This window comes from Urtica dioica, chromosome 6 (genome assembly GCF_054948205.1).
Source record: "Urtica dioica subsp. dioica isolate 48M chromosome 6, U.dioica_male_clone48M_v1_H2, whole genome shotgun sequence".
Taxonomy (NCBI): Eukaryota; Viridiplantae; Streptophyta; class Magnoliopsida; order Rosales; family Urticaceae; genus Urtica; species Urtica dioica.
Genome location: NC_142761.1, coordinates 37,661,470 through 37,680,478, shown reverse-complemented (window position 1 = coordinate 37,680,478; position 19,009 = coordinate 37,661,470). Strand labels below are relative to the sequence as shown.

Below are 19,009 nucleotides of genomic sequence, written 5' to 3'. Positions count from 1 at the left end.
TGATAAGCTTTCTCTCCGTTGCAAAAGCTCTCCAAAACAATAATAAAATAAAGCGTAACCTAAAAAATAGAGGCTGAGTTATGTTTTATAGTGGTTTAGGTCGAAATACAATTTTGGACTGATCTGGGCCTTAAAAAACGATCCAACGGCTAGGATTAAGTCAAAATTCGACTTTATTTTCGTCAGGATTCGTCGTCTCGCGGCGCGCCATCCATCCTCGCGGCGCGAGGCTTCCTTCTTCGTATCGTCGCGGCGCGAGATCACCGCGAGAAGGTCCTGAAACTTTTTGTGTTCGTGAAAATGCGGGGGTCGCGGCGCGAGATCTTATGGTCGCGGCACGAGAATTCGTGATCTCTGAGGTCGCGCCGCGAGGTCTTGCGCATCAGCCTCCAAAGTCTTCATTTTCTTCATTTTGACTCCAAATTCATCGCTTTTACTTCCGTTCCATCGATATGTGACCCGACAGCTACTTTTCATCTATGTTGACCTGAAATTCACTATAACCACACTAAAACCATCAAAAACACTTGAGAACGCGCTAAATCCAAGTCAAATGAGAGCGGATTCGTACGTAAAATACGCACTCATCAAATCCCCCCAAACTTGAACTTTGCTTGTCCTCAAGCAACACAAAACTAGACAATAAAATAAACACACCAAAGAAGTTACACTAAAAACGAATGGTGATCACAAAGTTTAGCAACAATGTCAAGTGTTAGTTAACTGCCTCAACCTACAAAAATTTCCGAATCCAAGTCAATCATCATATGAAGCCATGAAAAATAATTAGATTGACTAAATGGCCTTTTGCAATACGTTCCCGATCAAAATCCCCCGTGTGTGAAATATGTCTCGAAAGAGAGAGAAGTCAACTCAATATGTTCGTTCACATCTTCTAATGTAGAATGCTCAAATGATAATGAGATGAATGTGAATCGAACACCATAATGCTTTTCGCCGCTCACTCTCCACTAATGCAAGACACTTACCAAGGAAATCAATAGGGCTTTGTCGGCTTGTAATGTTAGGCTAGGGTCAACGGTAGGATATGGTCAAAATGTGGCTAAAACGTCAACTTAGCGACTCAATCTCACCAACTCACCAACTTTCACATGATATTTCTTACTCACCCATTCCCACGTTCATGGTATAACATTTCACCTTTCGCGAACGTTTTCTTTCCTAAGCCTTTACTTCCCAATGTTTTTCCCCCAAACTTTGACTATGCAACGTCTAGTCTCTAAAACTAAAGTCACAGAATACCACGCCAAAAACTAGTACAAATAATAAAACGCATAAATTAAACACTCTTTTTTTTGTATTTTTTTTTCTTTTTCTCTTTTTTTTTTTCTCTTTTTTCTCTTTTTTTTTCTTTTTTTTTCCTTTATACAAAACAATAAAAATAAACACGAACAATCACCGGCGTGGTGTCTAATGAACTATAAAACACGTAGAGACTAGTCGAAAAACATGTCACAAAACCGAAAGAATTCACTCAAGAGTCGCTAAGTTAACGGGGTTCTTTGTGGGATTTGAAATATTATTGGCTCGGCTTTTTCTGACTAAGTATCGAGAAAGGATTAATCGTTCGGTTTTTTCTGAAAGGGTGCTCAAGGAAGTATTACGGGTTGGCTTTTTGGCTCTGATCGGTCCAAATGAAGGCCTATGTCATCTTTCCTAGGTTCGTGTCATGTCATTTCGCCTCGAGGAGGGCTAGAGCGGTTCTTAGTGTTCGTGAGCTAAAAGACATTTAAAGATGTGGTCGAACCTCTAAGGACTACTCAAACCCCAAGACGACGTGTGTGCATAAGTGGGAAAAATCAACCGAAATTGTGTTACTCAAACCACTAGTCAATCACAATGAAGCACCAATTTTTTTTTGAAAATTGACTCAAACTTGGATTTCTTCGAAAATACATGGTATCATTGGCAAGTAACGAGAGAAAACACTTTAATATTATAACTTATAAGCAATCACCAACAAAATTAAGAAAAATAAAAATTAAATAAAGACAACCTAATCTAACAGAAATCCCCCACAAGGTAATTCACCACCCCTCCCCCCCCCCCCCCCCCAAACTCAATCTCTACATTGTCCTCAATGTAGATCCATAAAAAAAAACATGGGAGACAGAGAACTTACCTCGCGGGGGTGGTAGAACTCCCCTTACTCGTCGCCACCGCGCTCGGGCGGCGGTGGATCTTCTTTTACGCGCTCTTTCTTCATCCATACCTCTTTGAATGGTTTCGGCCAACGTCCTCGCCATGGCTTGAATGGAGACTTCGGCTTTGCATCCTTGCTCGCATTTTTTGTTGATTCTTCTTTAGGAGCCCGTGGCGGAGGTGTGGGTGGTGGAGTGGCGATTTCGTACGTCTCGAGGACGTAGACCTCTTCTTTTTCCTTCTTGCGCTTTCGGGTTTTACAGATCCCGAACGTCTCCTCCTCGTTCTTCATGCGCATCATCAGCTCGCCTCTTTGCACGTCTATGCGAACACCGCAAGTGGCTAAGAAAGCCCTTCCAAAGAGAATGGGGATATCGCGATCCTCGTCCATGTCGATGACGTAAAAATCGGCGGGAAAAGTGAATTTTCTGAATTTTACGAGGAGGTCTTCCACGAAGCCGCGCGGGTGCCTTACGGTCCGATCTGCTAGTTGGAGAGTCGTGCGCGTGGGCTTTAGTTCACCCACCCCGAGTTTGTTGAAGACGGCCGACGGCATGAGGTTGATGCCCGAACCTAGATCACACAAGGCGTTCTCGATAAAGACGTCTCCAATAGTGCACGGCAATGTGAACTTGCCCGGATCTTCTAATTTTGGCGGGAGCTCGTGTTTTAGAAGTGCGCTACACTCGACGGAAAGCGCCACCGTGAGCCTTTGCGGGAACGGAAGTGGCATCTCATAGATATGGACCGACGAGGGCGGCTTAGGAGCTTTGGTGACCGGGGCAGCCTCTTCTTCTTCTTTCTTCGGGCTCTTGATGACTGGAGCGTGTTGATGTGAAATTGCATTACAATGCTCCCTTGGATTTACTTCGGATGTGCTTGGAAGTGTGCCTTGGGGTCGTGTGTGGATGGCGGTGGCAAGTTGCCCCACTTGCGTCTCGAGATTTCGGATCTGTGCCGATTGGTTCGAGAGAGACGTCCTTGTTTCGTGCATGAACTCTGTGGTGGAGTTTATGAAGGCGATTGTTGACGTGGCCAAGTTGGCGATGAGCTCCTCTAGGTTGGTCTCGCTCTTGTACGCCCGAAATGGAGGAGGCTGGTATGGCGGTGGTCGGGGCTGATTCTGTGGTGGACGAGGCTGGGCTTGAGGCGCGGGTTGCATCGGCATGTTGTTTTTGGGACCTCTCCATCCCTCATTCTGGTAGTTGTTCCTGGAACTTTGATTGTAGTTATTCTGGGGCGGCCTGTTGTTGATGAAGTTGGCCTGTTGGCCGTTGTCCCCATAAACGCACTCGTCACTATTGTGCTGGCCGTTGCACCAGAAACAGACTTCAGGGGTGTGCACGGCTTGAACGGAGGCTTTTTGTCCCTGAACTGACTTTGTGAGATCCGCCACCTGTGCTGCCAGTGCCTTCATCAGCTCCATCTCGGGAGTGACTGACATATTCTTCAAGATGCGCCGCTCGGACGGGCATTGGTCGTTGTTGTAAGCCAGCTCCTCGAGAATGCTGTGAGCTTCCTCCTCTGTCTTCTGAAAGAACGACCCTCCAGCGGCCGTGTTGACTAGGGTGCGAGACGATGGTGAGAGACCGCCATAGAAAATCTGCACCATCATCCACCCTTGGATGCCATGATTGGGACACCTCCTCTCTAACTCCTTGAAGCGCCCCCATGCTTCAAATAATGACTCCCCGTCGTATTGGGCAAACGAATGGATCTCGTTGCGTCTCTTGTGCAGCTTCTCGAACATGAAGAACTTTGAGATGAATTTGATGCGCAGGTCGGCCCACGAGGTGATGGAACCCGGCGGGAGGGAGTTGAGCCACGTCTTGGCTCGGTCCCGTAATGAAAACGGGAAGAGGCGGAGGCGGATGGCTTCGTCGGACACGTTGTGGAGCTTGAACGTGTTTGCAATCTCGATGAAGTTAGTCAGATGGTCTTGCGGGTCTTCGGCAGGTGATCCAGAGAATTGATTCGCTTGGACCATGTGTATTATGCTGGTCTTGATCTCGAAATTCTGGTTACCCGTAAGAGCCGGGAGAGCGATTGCCGATTGCGCGACGTCGGCTGGTGGTAACCCATATTGGAATAGGGTCTTTGGCTCTTCGTTCGCTTCGTTGTTCGCTCTATCTCCCATTGTTCGTTCCTTTGACTGCTTTCTGTTTGTCTTGCAGAATTTTTCGATCTCAAGATTTAGTGGAACGAGGTCTGATGTTCCCTCACTCCGCATGCACCTTCAAAACAGAGAAAATGACACGCCAAGTTAGGAAACGCGTAACGAAATCAAATTGCAAAGCAGATTATTTTTCGACGCTATTGTAAAAAGTCCCCGGCAACGGCGCCAAAAACTTGTTGCGATATTTTTATGACTAGCACGCAAGTGGACGTATCGAACAAGTAATAGTGTTACGTAAGTAACGGATATCGATCCCACAGAGACTAGTTACTATAGCGACGTTAAACAACCTAAAGCAAATTGATTTCACAAATTTGTTGATGGATGTGATTATAAAAATAGCAAATGAATTAACGTAAAAATAAAAGAGAAACAAACACGAGATAACAAGCAAAGGAAACTACGGGGTTACGATTTCACCAGGTAACACAGCATCGGGGTTTCGGGAACAAACAATTACAACTATCCCTATGTAAGCTAATCTCATTCTCTCAATAATATTCCCTAGCCTCTCTCGAGTGATCTAGCGAACCTATGCAATTGTCGGATTACTTATCCTCTCGGCCTCTAATCCTATTAAAACAACCACATGCACTAAACGCGAGAATTCTAACGATTACACACTCGTCTAAACCGTCAAGCAACCTAAAACAATGTAATGAGTGAAAAAGGGCACAAATTTTTACTCTCTCTCGAGCAGCTAAAAACTCCAATTAAACAATTCTAAAGGTGATCAAGCTAAAGAATGCATTAAGAATACTTCCACACAAGCAAACATATTCATGAAACAGTTAATAACTAATCAAACCCTAACGAAACCCCTAAGCTATATCTAACCCCGACTACATCGTAACCCCGCTAAAGACTTAGCCTCTAACGGTGTTCATGACCATGATCAAAACAAGGAGAGTGATTAAAAGCAATAAAACTAGCATAGAATGACGAAGAGAGCTCATGATTATAACGAGAAAGGAATTCAAGAACACAATAGTAAATTAAGAGCAGAAAATAAATAGAAGGAAGAAGAAAAACTATTAATGAAGTTCCGGCTGATCGGATTTTGTCAATTCCGTTGATAAGCTTTCTCTTCGTTGCAAAAGCTCTCCAAAACAATAATAAAATAAAGCGTAACCTAAAAAATAGAGGCTGAGTTATGTTTTATAGTGGTTTAGGTCGAAATACAATTTTGGACTGATCTGGGCCTTAAAAAACGATCCAACGGCTAGGATTAAGTCAAAATTCGACTTTATTTTCGTCAGGATTCGTCGTCTCGCGGCGCGCCATCCATCCTCGCGGCGCGAGGCTTCCTTCTTCGTATCGTCGCGGCGCGAGATCACCGCGAGAAGGTCCTGAAACTTTTTGTGTTCGTGAAAATGCGGGGGTCGCGGCGCGAGATCTTATGGTCGCGGCGCGAGAATTCGTGATCTCTGAGGTCGCGCCGCGAGGTCTTGCGCATCAGCCTCCAAAGTCTTCATTTTCTTCATTTGGACTCTAAATTCATCGCTTTTACTTCCGTTCCATCGATATGTGACCCGACAACTACTTTTCATCTATGTTGACCTGAAATTCACTATAACCACACTAAAACCATCAAAAACACTTGAGAACGCGCTAAATCCAAGTCAAATGAGAGCGGATTCGTACGTAAAATACGCACTCATCACCTGCTAGACAACTAAACTGAGACTTCCAAAATACTTGACGATGCTAAACTCCGAGGTCATCCTAACCCTTCTTCTCGTTTCCTGGTTATAAGAAAAATTTGAGGAAATTAGGGGAGGAGCCTGAGGCCTAGTAGGTGCTATAGTAATGGTTTGAGTAAAAAGATTTTCTAAAAATAATACTTTACTTTGTACTAATAATATTCTTGTCACGTGTAAATCACCATACACGTACAAGTATAACTTACAGAAAAGTAAATTGCATAAATGTAAATGATAGAAATTTAAATATGTCTCTATATACATCTAAACGTGTACTATCTCCTGAGCCGGCCTGCTAACTTAACCCATGACAGACCTCTGATCAGAGCAACGTGTACTCTCCGCACCGTATATGTATTTGTGTGAATCCGGCTTATCCAGGATATACGAAACATTTTCTTTCATAAATACAGGATATATATATAATATCGAAAATATTCTCAATTTCATAATCGGATATCCCGATTTGAAATTCCGCCACATTTGAAAATAATTTGGGTTTCGTAGCGCATTCACAATCATTTTCCTTCTGAAAATAATATATAGTTCTGGCCATACCATAAAATCAGGAGAGAAGGGTTATATTAACCTACCTCGAGATGCATCTATATGCTCGTCCACGAGACGTTCACTCGCTCCATGAACTCGAACGTTCACTAACACCGAGAATCCAGACGTTCACTTGCACCGTGAACCCTATAAACGGCTTCCAACTCGATGTCCTATTCCGATAAATCAAAATCAAATTAGATTCCCATCGAAATCCACAACCTTTGATCAACGAAAATAAAGCATGAAAATAACAATCCAAGGAAATTTCCGATTTCCTATCACTTAGCTTGGATCAAGATCGAGAATCAAGTATCAAATCAAGTCGAGTTTGGATTTCTATAATCAATTCAAACACGAGTCTCAAATTCATATTTCCATTTACACTTGTGAAATCCTCAGAAACTCGCTCAACAAATCAGTAAATTTCAACTTGTCAATAAATGTTACAAATAAATCCAAACAAGAAATCCAAAATACATTTCCAACTTCTTCGATACTAAACTCGATCCAGAAGAGATATTAGGTTCTCATAAATAAAATTTCCAAATCACAGCGAGTTCCGATGCTTCTCTGTAGAAGCATCAAACTCCAAACATGTGACACGAGACAAAATAGAAAAAAAAATCCAAAAATTCATAATCACTAAAATCCTTCCATCAAAGAATCTCATAAACGAACCTAAAACAACAGACGAGAAAGCAATACTAACTCAACAAAAAGTCATAATTTCTCAGATTCCAAAATCAAATCTAACTTGAAAATCAAACCATTTATTTCAAAACTCAAAATCACAAGTCTAGCCCAAGACATCAACGGGAGAACAAATCTCAAATAACCTGAATCATCATCGAACTTCACAATCGAGCTCAAACAACGAACACAATACAGAACATTCAGAACACAAGACTAATAACAATGGAACCCACAAATTCTCAAACTCAGCCGCACGGCCAAACAATCCAAAAACACCAAATTCGTCCAAAAATCAAGAGTAATTCCAAACAATCAAACTCAATCACCATCCGAGCCCAAAACAATCCGAGAAAACATTTCAAAATCATCCAATAATTCTCAGAATCAAAAAGCCCCAAATCAAACTACCAAAACCCTAAATTTTCCAATTTCGGCCAAAATCAAGAAATTTCCAAAGGGGAAAATAACACATTTATACCCTGTATTTTAGTGAAATATCGAATTCAACCTTAGGTTTTCAAAAATGTCGAGATCATACCTTCTGTTTAATCAAAATGACGAAATTATACCTGAAATGGATAATAGTGTCACAAATATCCCTTTTATTAATATTAACTCTTATATAAGAAAAACATAATCAAATCCAAAACAGTATCCTAACTTTCAAATTTCAAATTTTGAAATAAAAATAGTCTTAAATTTAAATTAAATAATAAAATTCATATCTACCAAGAGATGACTTCATTCTGTGTTCGAATTGCAACTCTGAATCATGGGTTCTCTGTTCGAATCTGTAATTTTGATGACTATCAACTGTCGATTTTTACCATTTTGCCTCTTTTTACGTTCTTCACGATTAAGAGACTGTTATTTATTTTTTAGTTTTTAAATAAATTACATACATGACGCGAATGAATAAAGATAATTATTGTTTACATATAAATATTATAGTCAACGTCAATGAAAAGTCAATAAAAAGAATATTTGTGGTAGTATTGTCTATTTCATGGTATAATTTCGTCATTTTAGTTGAGCAGAGGTTATGATCTCGACATTTTTGAAAACCAAAGATTAAACTCGACATTTCACTAAAACACAAGGTATATATGTGTCGTTTTCCCTTTTTAATTAGTTTTCATCATTCCGTTAAATTTTGGGGCATTCTATCAGTTAAATGATTCTATTTTTCTCCCATGACTTACGAAAGAATGACAATAATATCAAATGTCGATAGGAAGATTAATCCGAAAATGAAATTATATAATTTTTTATTTTAAAAATGTAAAGAATATGAAGCGTTATTGCTAATAATATTCGGATATTAAGAACAAAATTAATGGAAAACAAAACAAACCCAACTCGAGAACCCATTACGAAACCGTAAAAAATCCACGGTGAAATCAAAGGGCAAATCTCAGGCGAAGATGAGTCCGGCGAAGTCCAAATCTCCGTCGACGTCATGTGGGAAAAATAAATCTCCTTCGAAACGTTGAGAGAAACAAAAATCACAGGCAAAGAGATTTTGTGCAGCAAATAAGACCCTTGTGCAGAGTGAGTGTTATGGTATGTAATAAAGAAAGAGTTTCTTTTGGTTTTTTGGGACCACAAATAATCATTTATCGAGTTCTTTTTGTTGTGTTTGGGGACACCACTGAATAAATTCGAATACTTTACTTTTGTGGGTTTTATATCTTGTTTGGTTCCTGGTTTAGGTCTTGTTTTTTTTATCTTGTTGGGTATTCATAATTTGCGAGTCCCTTCATTTAGGGTTTAGTATTTATTGTTTCGTTAATGTGTTGGTGGGAATAAAGTACTAAATATTTATCTATATTTATTTTCATTTTTTAAAGGACCTGCTTAAAAAGTTCACGCTCAATATATATCATGGTGGTTCAAGACAGGATGTCTATTATAGAAATAGATGGAATACAGATGAATGATCTAGGTTACTGTTGCGATATTTTTGCACACGCAAGTGCACGTGTCGCCCAAGTAATATAAAAAGTAATTACGGATGTCGAATCCACGAGAACTAAGCTTAATTACTAATTAGTTAATTAATAATTAAAGATGGAGGAGAAAAGTTGTCACAAAACTTTTTGACAAGAAAATAAACAAAGCAATTTAACAATGGTTTTACGGTTATGCAAAGGTAAAGACTATGACTTCACTAGTATATTCAATGGTTATGATTCTAGGAATTTATGCATGATTTAAACACTCAAACTTTGCTGGTCACGTTCACAATGATATCGCTAAATCTCTCTCGAGCATATAGCAACCTAAACCTGTCGAAATTTTATATCTTGATCTCAATTCCTAAAAACAAGGTAAGCATTGAGCACAAGAATGTATAAACGACTCCGTAACAACCTAGATATCTCTAGTCTAGGAATGAATCACGGTAATTCTATTCGCCCACACACACTAACAACCTAATCTTTCTCAAGCATCAAGTTGAATTCAGATTGAAGAATGAGGTCATAACTCTCATACAAGTATCAAGCATGGAATGGAATGAAGAAAATCAAGATAGAATGAATAAATACTTCAACAATAATCAAATTGAATCCATAGCCATGTTCTAAACTAGCTACGCCATAGCCCTTAAGGGGTATAGTCCATGGTGTAGCGAAGAAACAAAGAAGAAAAAGAAAAATTAGAATGAAATAAAGCCATAATAATTATCATAAATAAAAACGGGAGTTCAAAAGAAGAAAAAAAGATATTGAAATTGTAATTGCAGTGTAAACGACGACGAACGACTCTCCAAAATTCTCTATCTCTCCCAAACACACAAATTCAAAAGCAAAACTAAGGTGAAATAAAAAGATGCTAAGATGTGTTTTTATAGGACTCTAGGTCGGATTACATGAGTTTCCAATTAATTTTCAAAGTGATATGGGTCATAAAAACTGATCCAACAGCTCAAAACGATTAAAAAATCGTTAATTTCATGTTCTATTTGACGGGACCTCGCGGTGCACAGAATTAGGCTCGCGGCGCGCGAATGAGGGATCGCAACGCGCAGATGAGGGACCGCAGCGCGCAGATGAGGGATCACGGCAAGCTGAATATGGCTCGTGGCGCTTTGAAACTTTTTGGAAATGCGCGAAGCACGCATATCGTTCTGGAACTATTGGCGAATTTTGGATGACACCTCGCGGCGCGCGGATAGGGGTTCGGACCGCGAGGTTGAACATTCACATTTTTGTGGAATGGGCGTATCGTTTTGGGACTGTCTAAACGTTTCGCGCGGCACTCGGAGGCTCAGATTTGTGTCCCTTCGTGCCTCGTGCTCCGTTTTGTTCTGTTTCGACTCTCGATTGTTTCATTTTGCATGAAAATGACTCCAATGAGCTAATAGAGGCTCTTTTACTCCTTTAAACCTGTAAATCCTTATAAACACACTAAAACCATCAAAAACACTTGAGAACTCGCTAAATTGAAGTCGGGTAATATGAGTTTATTACATAAGAAACACACCTATCAACTACCCCCGAACTTGAACCGTCGCTTGTCCTCAAGTGACAAAAAGAAACTCACACACAAAAGAAGTTATCTAATCTAAACTAATGAAGTAAGGGCGATTCTTGGGATCTTGCACATCCCCGGTTCGATTCCCCCTGGACGCAACAATTGGGGCCACTGGGGTAGTCTCCCGGTCGATAATGCCAGGGCCTTGTGGATATTAGTTGGGTCTCATCCGGATACCACGATTATAAAAAAAAAATCTAAACTAATGAAAAATGGTGCTTGTTGCGATATTTTATGATCAAGCACGCAAGTGTACATATCGAACAAGTAATATAGTTACGGAAGTAACGGATGTCGAACCCACAAAGACTAGTTACTCAAGCGACCTTAATTAACCCGTAGCGAATTGATTCCAAGATGATTCGAGGAGCGTGAAGTGAATAATGCAAAATTAAATTGACAATTAAACAAAACAGAAAATGAACACGAGATTCCAAATGCGAGAAATAGGGGTCACGACTTCACCGGGCAACAAGAATCAGGGGTTTCGGGTTTGAACAACTACAACTGCTTCTATGTAAACTAATTTCACTCTCTCTATTATATCCATTAGCCTCTCTCGAGTGATCTAGCCAACCTATACAAATGTCGGATTATATCTTCTCGGCCTCTAATCCTGTTAAAGCAATCACATGCAATAAGCACAAGAATTCAAGCAATTACACAATTGATCTAAGCAGTCTAGCAACCTAGAAACAATATGTTAACTGAAACAAAAACAAGAGTCTTTATTCTTTCTCAAGTAATTAACACTTTAAAAAGTTTATTCTAATGTTGATCAAGCACAAGAACATACTGAAGAACTATTTCAGTCGAGATTATAAATTCCAAAGCAATCAAAGTATTATCTAACCATACGAAACCCCCTAACTAAACGAAACACGGCTACATCGCAACCCCATTAAAAGCTTAGCCTCTAATGGTTTCCATGATCATAAATAAACACAAAGTAATGATCAAAAGAATAATAAAAAGAATGGAAAGACGGAGAGAATTCATGAATACAATGCAATAAGAACTCAAGAATGAAAAATAAAGATGAAGAATAGAATAAAAACTATTTTATGGAGTTCCAGCTGAGGGATTCGTCAATTCCAAGCACAACTTTCTCTCCTAGGTAAAAGCTCTCAAAAACAATGAAGAAAAAGTAAGCATGTTAAAAAAAGAGGTTGAGTTGTGTTATATAGGTTTCCAAGTCGAAGTACAAGATTTGGAGTGATCCAAGCCTTTAAAACGAATCCAACGGATTAGATTTAAGTCAAAACGCGTGAATTTCCTCTACTGCACGTGTCATCGCGCCGCGCTAGTGGTGAGTCGCGGTTCATCATGCCACGATGACGAATGGTCGCGCCGCGAAGGTTCTACACTCCAGACCGCCACCTGTTTCAGCCTTTTGTGGCGGCGCGAGGAAATCGATTCTTCAGCTTCAAAATCTTCATAACGTCCGTTTTAGCTCCTGGTTGACTTCTATTGACTTCTCTCACTCCAAAATCACTTTGTGACACTTCTATGCTCTCTTTTGTGCCCTTGAACCTATAACTCATCAAAACACACTCAAAATAGTCAAAAGTACCTAAGGACTAGCTAATATTAGTTCGGGAGATAGGAGTTTTCCGCATGATAAACGCACCTATCAGTGCTTGAAGTACATTGACCGACTCGTGCTTGCCTCAATTTTAAATCCATAGACTTACATTGACATGGAAATTCACAGTTTTAAGCTCTAAGTCAACTACTAAATGCGAAAGAACTTGTAGCGACTTGAAATTTTAAGATTAATGTTGTAAATTAAGTTTCTCAAAAGAATGAGAATTATTTCCGAGAAACTTTAAATATATTTAAATTAATCAAGAACGAATGAGAAAATTCTCGGTTTAATCATATAATTAAAATCTGTTCGGTTACAAATTTAATGAAATAATTATGTGATGAAAGATATAATTGTAACAATTATCAGGACCCATTTGAAAGGAAATTTGAAATGGGGGTCAGTTTGAGGTTGTGAGAAAAGAGAAGGATTTAATGAATAAATTCCGAAAGTTGGATGATATAAATAGGAGTTCATTTTCTCTCTCTTCCTCATTTCTTCTTCCTCTACACAAAGAAAGAAGAAAAAAAAAATTCACAGCAAACAACAAGAACGAAGAACAATCACCATCACCTCCTTCATCTTCTTCTCATTCCTTCTTCATTTCCTTGCGCGCCATCAAGCTTCGAGACCCAGCCATCGCCGCGCGCTCCGACCAAGAAAAACGACCGCCGCGAGCTCACCGAGGACGCCGGACCGAGAATCAGCGCCAGAGAAAGAGAAAGTGAGCACCGGAGACAACAACAATCTCACGAAAACAAGGTGAGAATCTCTTACCCGAAATGAAAATTGGAAAATTAGGGTTTGAGATTGGAAAATTTAGGATTTTTTATTTCCTTGATAATTTCGTGAAATTGATTTGCTTTCGATATTGATTGAGCTCGGTTGATGTTGATTATTACCTGGATTTGTGAATTTGAAGTCGTTTATTTGGAAATTTCTTGATTTTGGCCGAAATTGGAAAAATTAGGGTTTTGGATGTTTGATTTGGGGCTTTTTGATTCCGAGAATTATTGGATGATTTTGAAATGTTTTCTCGGATTGTTTTGGATTATTACTTTATTGGATTATTACTTTATTCCCACCAACACATTAACGAAACAATAAATTGTTTAAGATCAATATTTCTTAAGTAGATAATTGTTTAAGAACTTTATCCTACTACTTTGGATTTATTGTGTATTTATTCATTGATGCTTGGTGATCCAAAATGGTAGCTTGAGAAGTATGATTGAACTTTTCCGACATTTTTTTTGAAAAATTCCTTACAGGATATAGAGAAAAATACAGTTTTTAGACCTTGCCGATACAATGTTTGTCAAAAAGCCTGGCTCAGAAACTATGAGAAATCTTCTTTCTCACTCACACACTCAAAAACGCAACTACGTCAATATCTACATGAAATGGACGAAAGAGGACTTCTACGACAACATCGATCACATCCACAGGGCCAGAGCCCTCAAACCCGTCCTCGCGCTCAAGAACTGGATCACTCAATCCCCCGAAAAGTGTATCCCGCTCGATTCGGTGGACAAGAAAAGGCTCCGATTCGAAGTGCCCGTGGAAATGCCAATCTTTTTGAGGCGATACCCGACGATCTTCGAAGAGTTTCGAACCCCGAAATACAACCACCCGTGGTTCAGACTGACCCCTGAAGCCGCCGAGGTCGACGAAGAAGAGCAAAAGGTTTACGAGGATTTCAAGGAAGATTTGAGAGAGAGGCTGAGAAGGTTGATCTTGATGAGCCCGGAGAAAGTCTTGCCTTTGAAGATCGTCCAGGGAATGAAGTGGTATTTGGGTTTGCCCGACGATATCTTGAGCGATCCGGAGAGTAAATTCCTCGACGGGTCTTTTCGGTTTGTGGGAATGGGAGACGGGATAGAGGGTTTAGGCGTTGAGAGCGAAGGACAAGTTATGTTGTCTTACATCCAAAGAAATGCGATCAGAAAGGGTCTGTGTTCAGGTTCAGACGAAGAAGAAGTCATCGCGTTTCCGCTTTTTCCAACGCAGGGAATTCGGCTGAGGAAGAGGATCAAGGACTGGCTTAAGGAGTTTCAGAAGCTTCCTTATCTCTCGCCTTACAAGGACTACCCGGATTTGGCCGCCGACACAGACTCGGCCGAGAAACGAGTCATCGCGATCCTCCACGAGCTGCTCTGTCTCTGCGTTCATCATTCGGCGGAGAGGCAGAAGATTCTGTGCCTGAGAAAGTATTTGGGTCTGCCACAGAAGTTTCTCAGGGCGTTCGAGAGACATCCGTTCATGTTCTACGTCTCGACGAGGCACAGGACTCGCACGGCCATTCTCAAAGAGCCTTTCGAAGACCCTTCGTCGATCGAGCGACACCCTTTGCTGAGCGTTCGGAGGAAGTACATGAGGCTGATGAAATACAGTGCCGAGAGAGTCGGGAATCGGAGGTTCAGAGTTCAGACACGGACGCGCCGGCGATGGAAGAAATCGAAAGTAGCGGCCATGGAAGAATCCCCGATAAGTGGAAAGTTTCGGGTGCAGAGAGGTGTATTATGAAGAAAGTCTAGTTGGAAAATAAATATACATTCTTGTTCGGATTTTGGTCATCCAATTCTTCATTGCAGATCAAAAGCCGTCAATTTGCTTCTCATTTACATGAAATCGACATGGACAACAGGTTTCTCTGGAGTGAGTTTTTGGAACCTAAGCCTTCGATTGACGAGTCAGCAAAGTCTTTTGATTCTACAGTATGCTCTACATGTATTACATTTTTTTTTTTTTTTTTGTAGATATTTTGCTTCTGTTAAGTCCTAGGATGTTCGTTGTTACCTGAGTTTTTATTTATATTTAGCTTTTCAAGTATAAAGGTTTTCTTGGCCATTTTTTGAACTTGTATCAGATTTTTATTCCAAATACAAGTTCAGCCCACTGAACCTCATGTAGCTGAACTGTTGTGTGAGAGTATGGATATGATACAAATACACACTTATAAGTATGCATATACAATGTAAATGTAAATGAATGCATATACAAATATTTTTGCCTCAGGATTTTATTAATCTTTTGTTCCTCGCCAAAATCTGGGTTCTAAACAGAAATTCAATAGGTTAGAACTAGTCAAAGGGGGTTGAAATAATATATGTCCTCAATTAGCAAATTTAATGTTATTTTTAGCAAAAGTGACGAGCCTAAGTCCAAAATAGCAAAGTCTGGCTCTAACCGTTCGCAGTCTGGTCCTCACCATTTTCTTTAGACCTCTCATGGATGTGGCTTTCTTTATGAGAATCTGGGAACATTATTGTATCAGTGCACTTACTTTGTACTTGTATTGACACAATTGTTTGCACTTTGCACTTATGTTAGTTTTGTCGCTTTTACAGTATTTTTAGCATTAGAGCACAAGCTTATATTTTTACTTATAATGCCACCGTAATGGAAGTATAGACTATTTTCTGGTCCCACAATTTCGAACATCAAACTTGAGAGAAAGAAGTTAACACGTGTCCCTTAACTAGTAATAAAAGAATCAATAAAAATTAAGATGCGTCCATAATTAAGATAGGATAAATTACAGTATTGTCCCCTCAACTCTATGGTGATTAACGATTTGCCCCCTGATAAATGAAAACGTACATCAGTGGACTTGAAATCCTACAATGTAACCATTAGCTCCTTCTGTTAACTCTTATCGACGGAACTCGTCTCTTGAAAAATATGTCATGGATAGTTTTGTAATTTTACTGAATAATGAGTAATTAAGGATATAATAATGAATGAAATAATACCCCCCAAAAACTTCTTCATTTTATCATAACAAAAATTCAAATCGTGGAGATGAAATCCCCGGCGAAGAAGAAAACCCGAGCCCCAAAATCCAAGGCGAAAACGAAGCTTAAAACGGCGGTGAAGAAAAAAGTGCAAAGCGCGTCGACTGAAGAGAATGAAAGGAGAAGAGTCGATTATGGTAAGGTTTTATATGTAATGGTGGTCTCATGCTTATTGCTTTTGCCGATTTTGTATTTTATAATGGTTGTTGGTGGTCCCAAACTTTATGTTTTGTCTGGGTTTTGTCTGGGTTTTGTCTGGGTTATATGGTGGTTGTGGTCCCGAGTTAGGGTTTTTTTGGTGGTGGTAGTGGTCCCCGGTCGTAATCAATCTCTGAATGGAACATTAAATTATTATTCTCGAGACTATTAAATGGTTGTTCTTAAATGATTCTTGGAATCTTTGTCTTTCAGATCCTTCCTCGACCCTATTTACTTTTAAAGTTCATCACGGTGGCACTATGGATTCAGAGATGGTATATGTTGAGGGGGAAGTCTCGTACTTTGAATACTGTGACTTGGATAGGATGTCAATTGTGATAATAAATGGTATGTTGAAGATATACTTAGGATACGATGCTGGAGCATTTTATTTCTTACCTGCAGAAGGTGAAAAAAAGATGGAGTACGTTGACACAGATGATGATTTGCTTAGAAGTATTGGGGTGTTAATGGAGACAACAAGAGTAATTGACCTCTACTGCGAGCACCCGGTACCAAAACCTACAGAAAATGAGCATGTTCAAGCAATCCAGGGTGAAAATGAGCATGTCACTTCTCAAGAAGACCGTGAAGAGCAGGCCCATGCTGAAGAAGCCCGTGAAGAGCAGGCCCATGCTCAAGAAGCCCGTGAAGAGCTGGCCCATGCTCAAGAAGATCGTGAAGAGCAAGTGAATGCTCAAGAAGACGATGAAGAGCAGGTTGATTCTCAAGAAGACGATGAAGAGCAAGTTGATTCTCAAGAAGACGATGAAGACCAGGTTGATGATGATGAAGGCCGTGAGCAAGAAAGTGGATACGAACGGAGTGACGATGATGTTGTTGTAGATGCTATTGACCTTGGCCTTGATGTATTGAAGCAGAATAAAGGGAAAGCTAAAGAAGTTGAGGACGATGAAGACAGTGAGTATGAAGACGAGTTTGGTGGGGGTAACGTTTCATCAAGTGACGACGACGAACAAAAGATGCCACGTGACTTTGTGAAGAAGAAGTTGCCAAAATTTCCTGAATTCAGACCCGACACTGACATGCAAAAACCAGAATTCAAGCTTGGTTTATTGTTCCCAAATGGTAAGGTATTTAAGGAAGCAATTAAAGAGTACTCAATTAGGAGTGGGAAAGAAGTGTTCTTCAAAAAGAATGACCCTAACAGAGTACGTGTAGAGTGTAGGGACCCTAAATGTAAGTGGGTCTGTTTTGCATCTGTGGTAGGGAAGTCATCAACATGGATGATCAAGACGTACCAAGGTGAGCATACATGTGCCCGGACAAATAAGAACAGGTTTGCAACATCGGCTTGGTTGGCGAAGACATACTGTCAAGAGTTTCAAGATAATGAGACTTGGTCCGCCGCTAATTTCATGAGTCGCGTACAAAAAGATTTTGTATTGGAGTGCTCGAGAATGAAGGCGTATAGAACAAGAAAAGCTGCTGAGCTAGCTATTCAAGGGACTTACGAGCAGCAATACGCGGTTTTGTGGGATTATGGTGCAGAGATTAAGAGGTCAAACCCCGGATCCACAGTTGAATTTGAGACAGAAGTTGACTCTGAAGGTAAATTCTTGTTCAAGAGATTGTATATATGCTATGAGGCGTGCAAAGCTGGTGCCACATCAAAGGGCATCATACATGCCAACTACTGAGTGAAGTAGGGGTTGATGCTAATAATGGCATGTTCCCTATTGCATTCGCAGTTGTGGAATCTGAAGGGAAGGCAACATGGACTTGGTTTTTAAAGTGGCTACAGATTGACCTGAGCATAGAAAATGGGTACCACTGGACTTTTATTACCGACAAGCAGAAAGGTCTAACAGAGGCTTTGACTGGAATGTGGGAAGAAGGTTCAGTAATGGCAGAACATCGACATTGTGCCAAACATCTCCAAAGTAACTTCACCAAGGTATACTAAAATGTCATCTGATTTAAAGACTTTATATTGTGTTTATGTGATACTAAAATGCCGGTTGTATATTCTATTTGTCATAGGTGTTCAAGGGTCAGTATTTGAAGACAAAGATGATGGCAGCGGCTATGGCTTACTCAGTAGACAGATTTAATGCCGAGATGGAGTTCATAAAAGCCGAGGATGTCAAGGCGTTTGAGTGGCTGGTTGATAAAGGTACAAGTCACTGGGCCAGAAGCGGGTTCAGAACCACACTGAAATGTGACGTGTTACTGAATAACATGTGTGAATGCTTCAATGGGACAAGGTAAGATTGAATTTTATACCTTGAATTTATTACCAATACATAAGAATGATTGACCAAGTCTCTGTTAATGATTGACATTTATGTGATTTAGGGCTATTTTGATGGCAAGACAAAAACCAATACTATCAATGCTTGAAATCATAAGAATGTATCTCCTACAACGATTCACAAAGCAAAGACTGGCTGTGGCAAATTGGCATGGTTGTATAGGTCCCAGAATTTCTAAAATATTGGAAAAAAATAAAGAGAATTCATCTTCATACATTGCACAATGGTCCGGTGGACATGACTACCAAGTTAAAAACATGTATGGTGGGATGCACGCGGTTAACTTGAGAAACAAGACTTGTTCTTGTAAACGGTGGGATCTATCA

General features: G+C 40.1%; 1 protein-coding gene and 1 non-coding gene across 2 annotated transcripts; both read left to right on the top strand.

Annotated features, from left to right (window-relative positions):
• The first annotated feature begins 3,788 nt into the window (after positions 1-3,788).
• On the top strand, positions 3,789-3,892 carry LOC149393910 (small nucleolar RNA R71). The gene has a single exon (XR_016299970.1). It is a non-coding gene; the product is annotated as a small nucleolar RNA R71 (small nucleolar RNA).
• Positions 3,893-12,982: 9,090 nt separating this feature from the next.
• Positions 12,983-15,392, top strand: LOC149393909 (protein WHAT'S THIS FACTOR 9, mitochondrial-like). Its single transcript, XM_089617354.1, has 3 exons — positions 12,983-13,174; positions 13,684-14,927; positions 15,007-15,392. The coding sequence occupies exons 2-3, from the start codon at positions 13,724-13,726 to the stop codon at positions 15,039-15,041; spliced, it is 1,239 nt and encodes a 412-aa protein (XP_089473480.1). The 5' UTR covers positions 12,983-13,174; positions 13,684-13,723; the 3' UTR covers positions 15,042-15,392.
• The last annotated feature ends 3,617 nt before the right edge of the window (positions 15,393-19,009 follow it).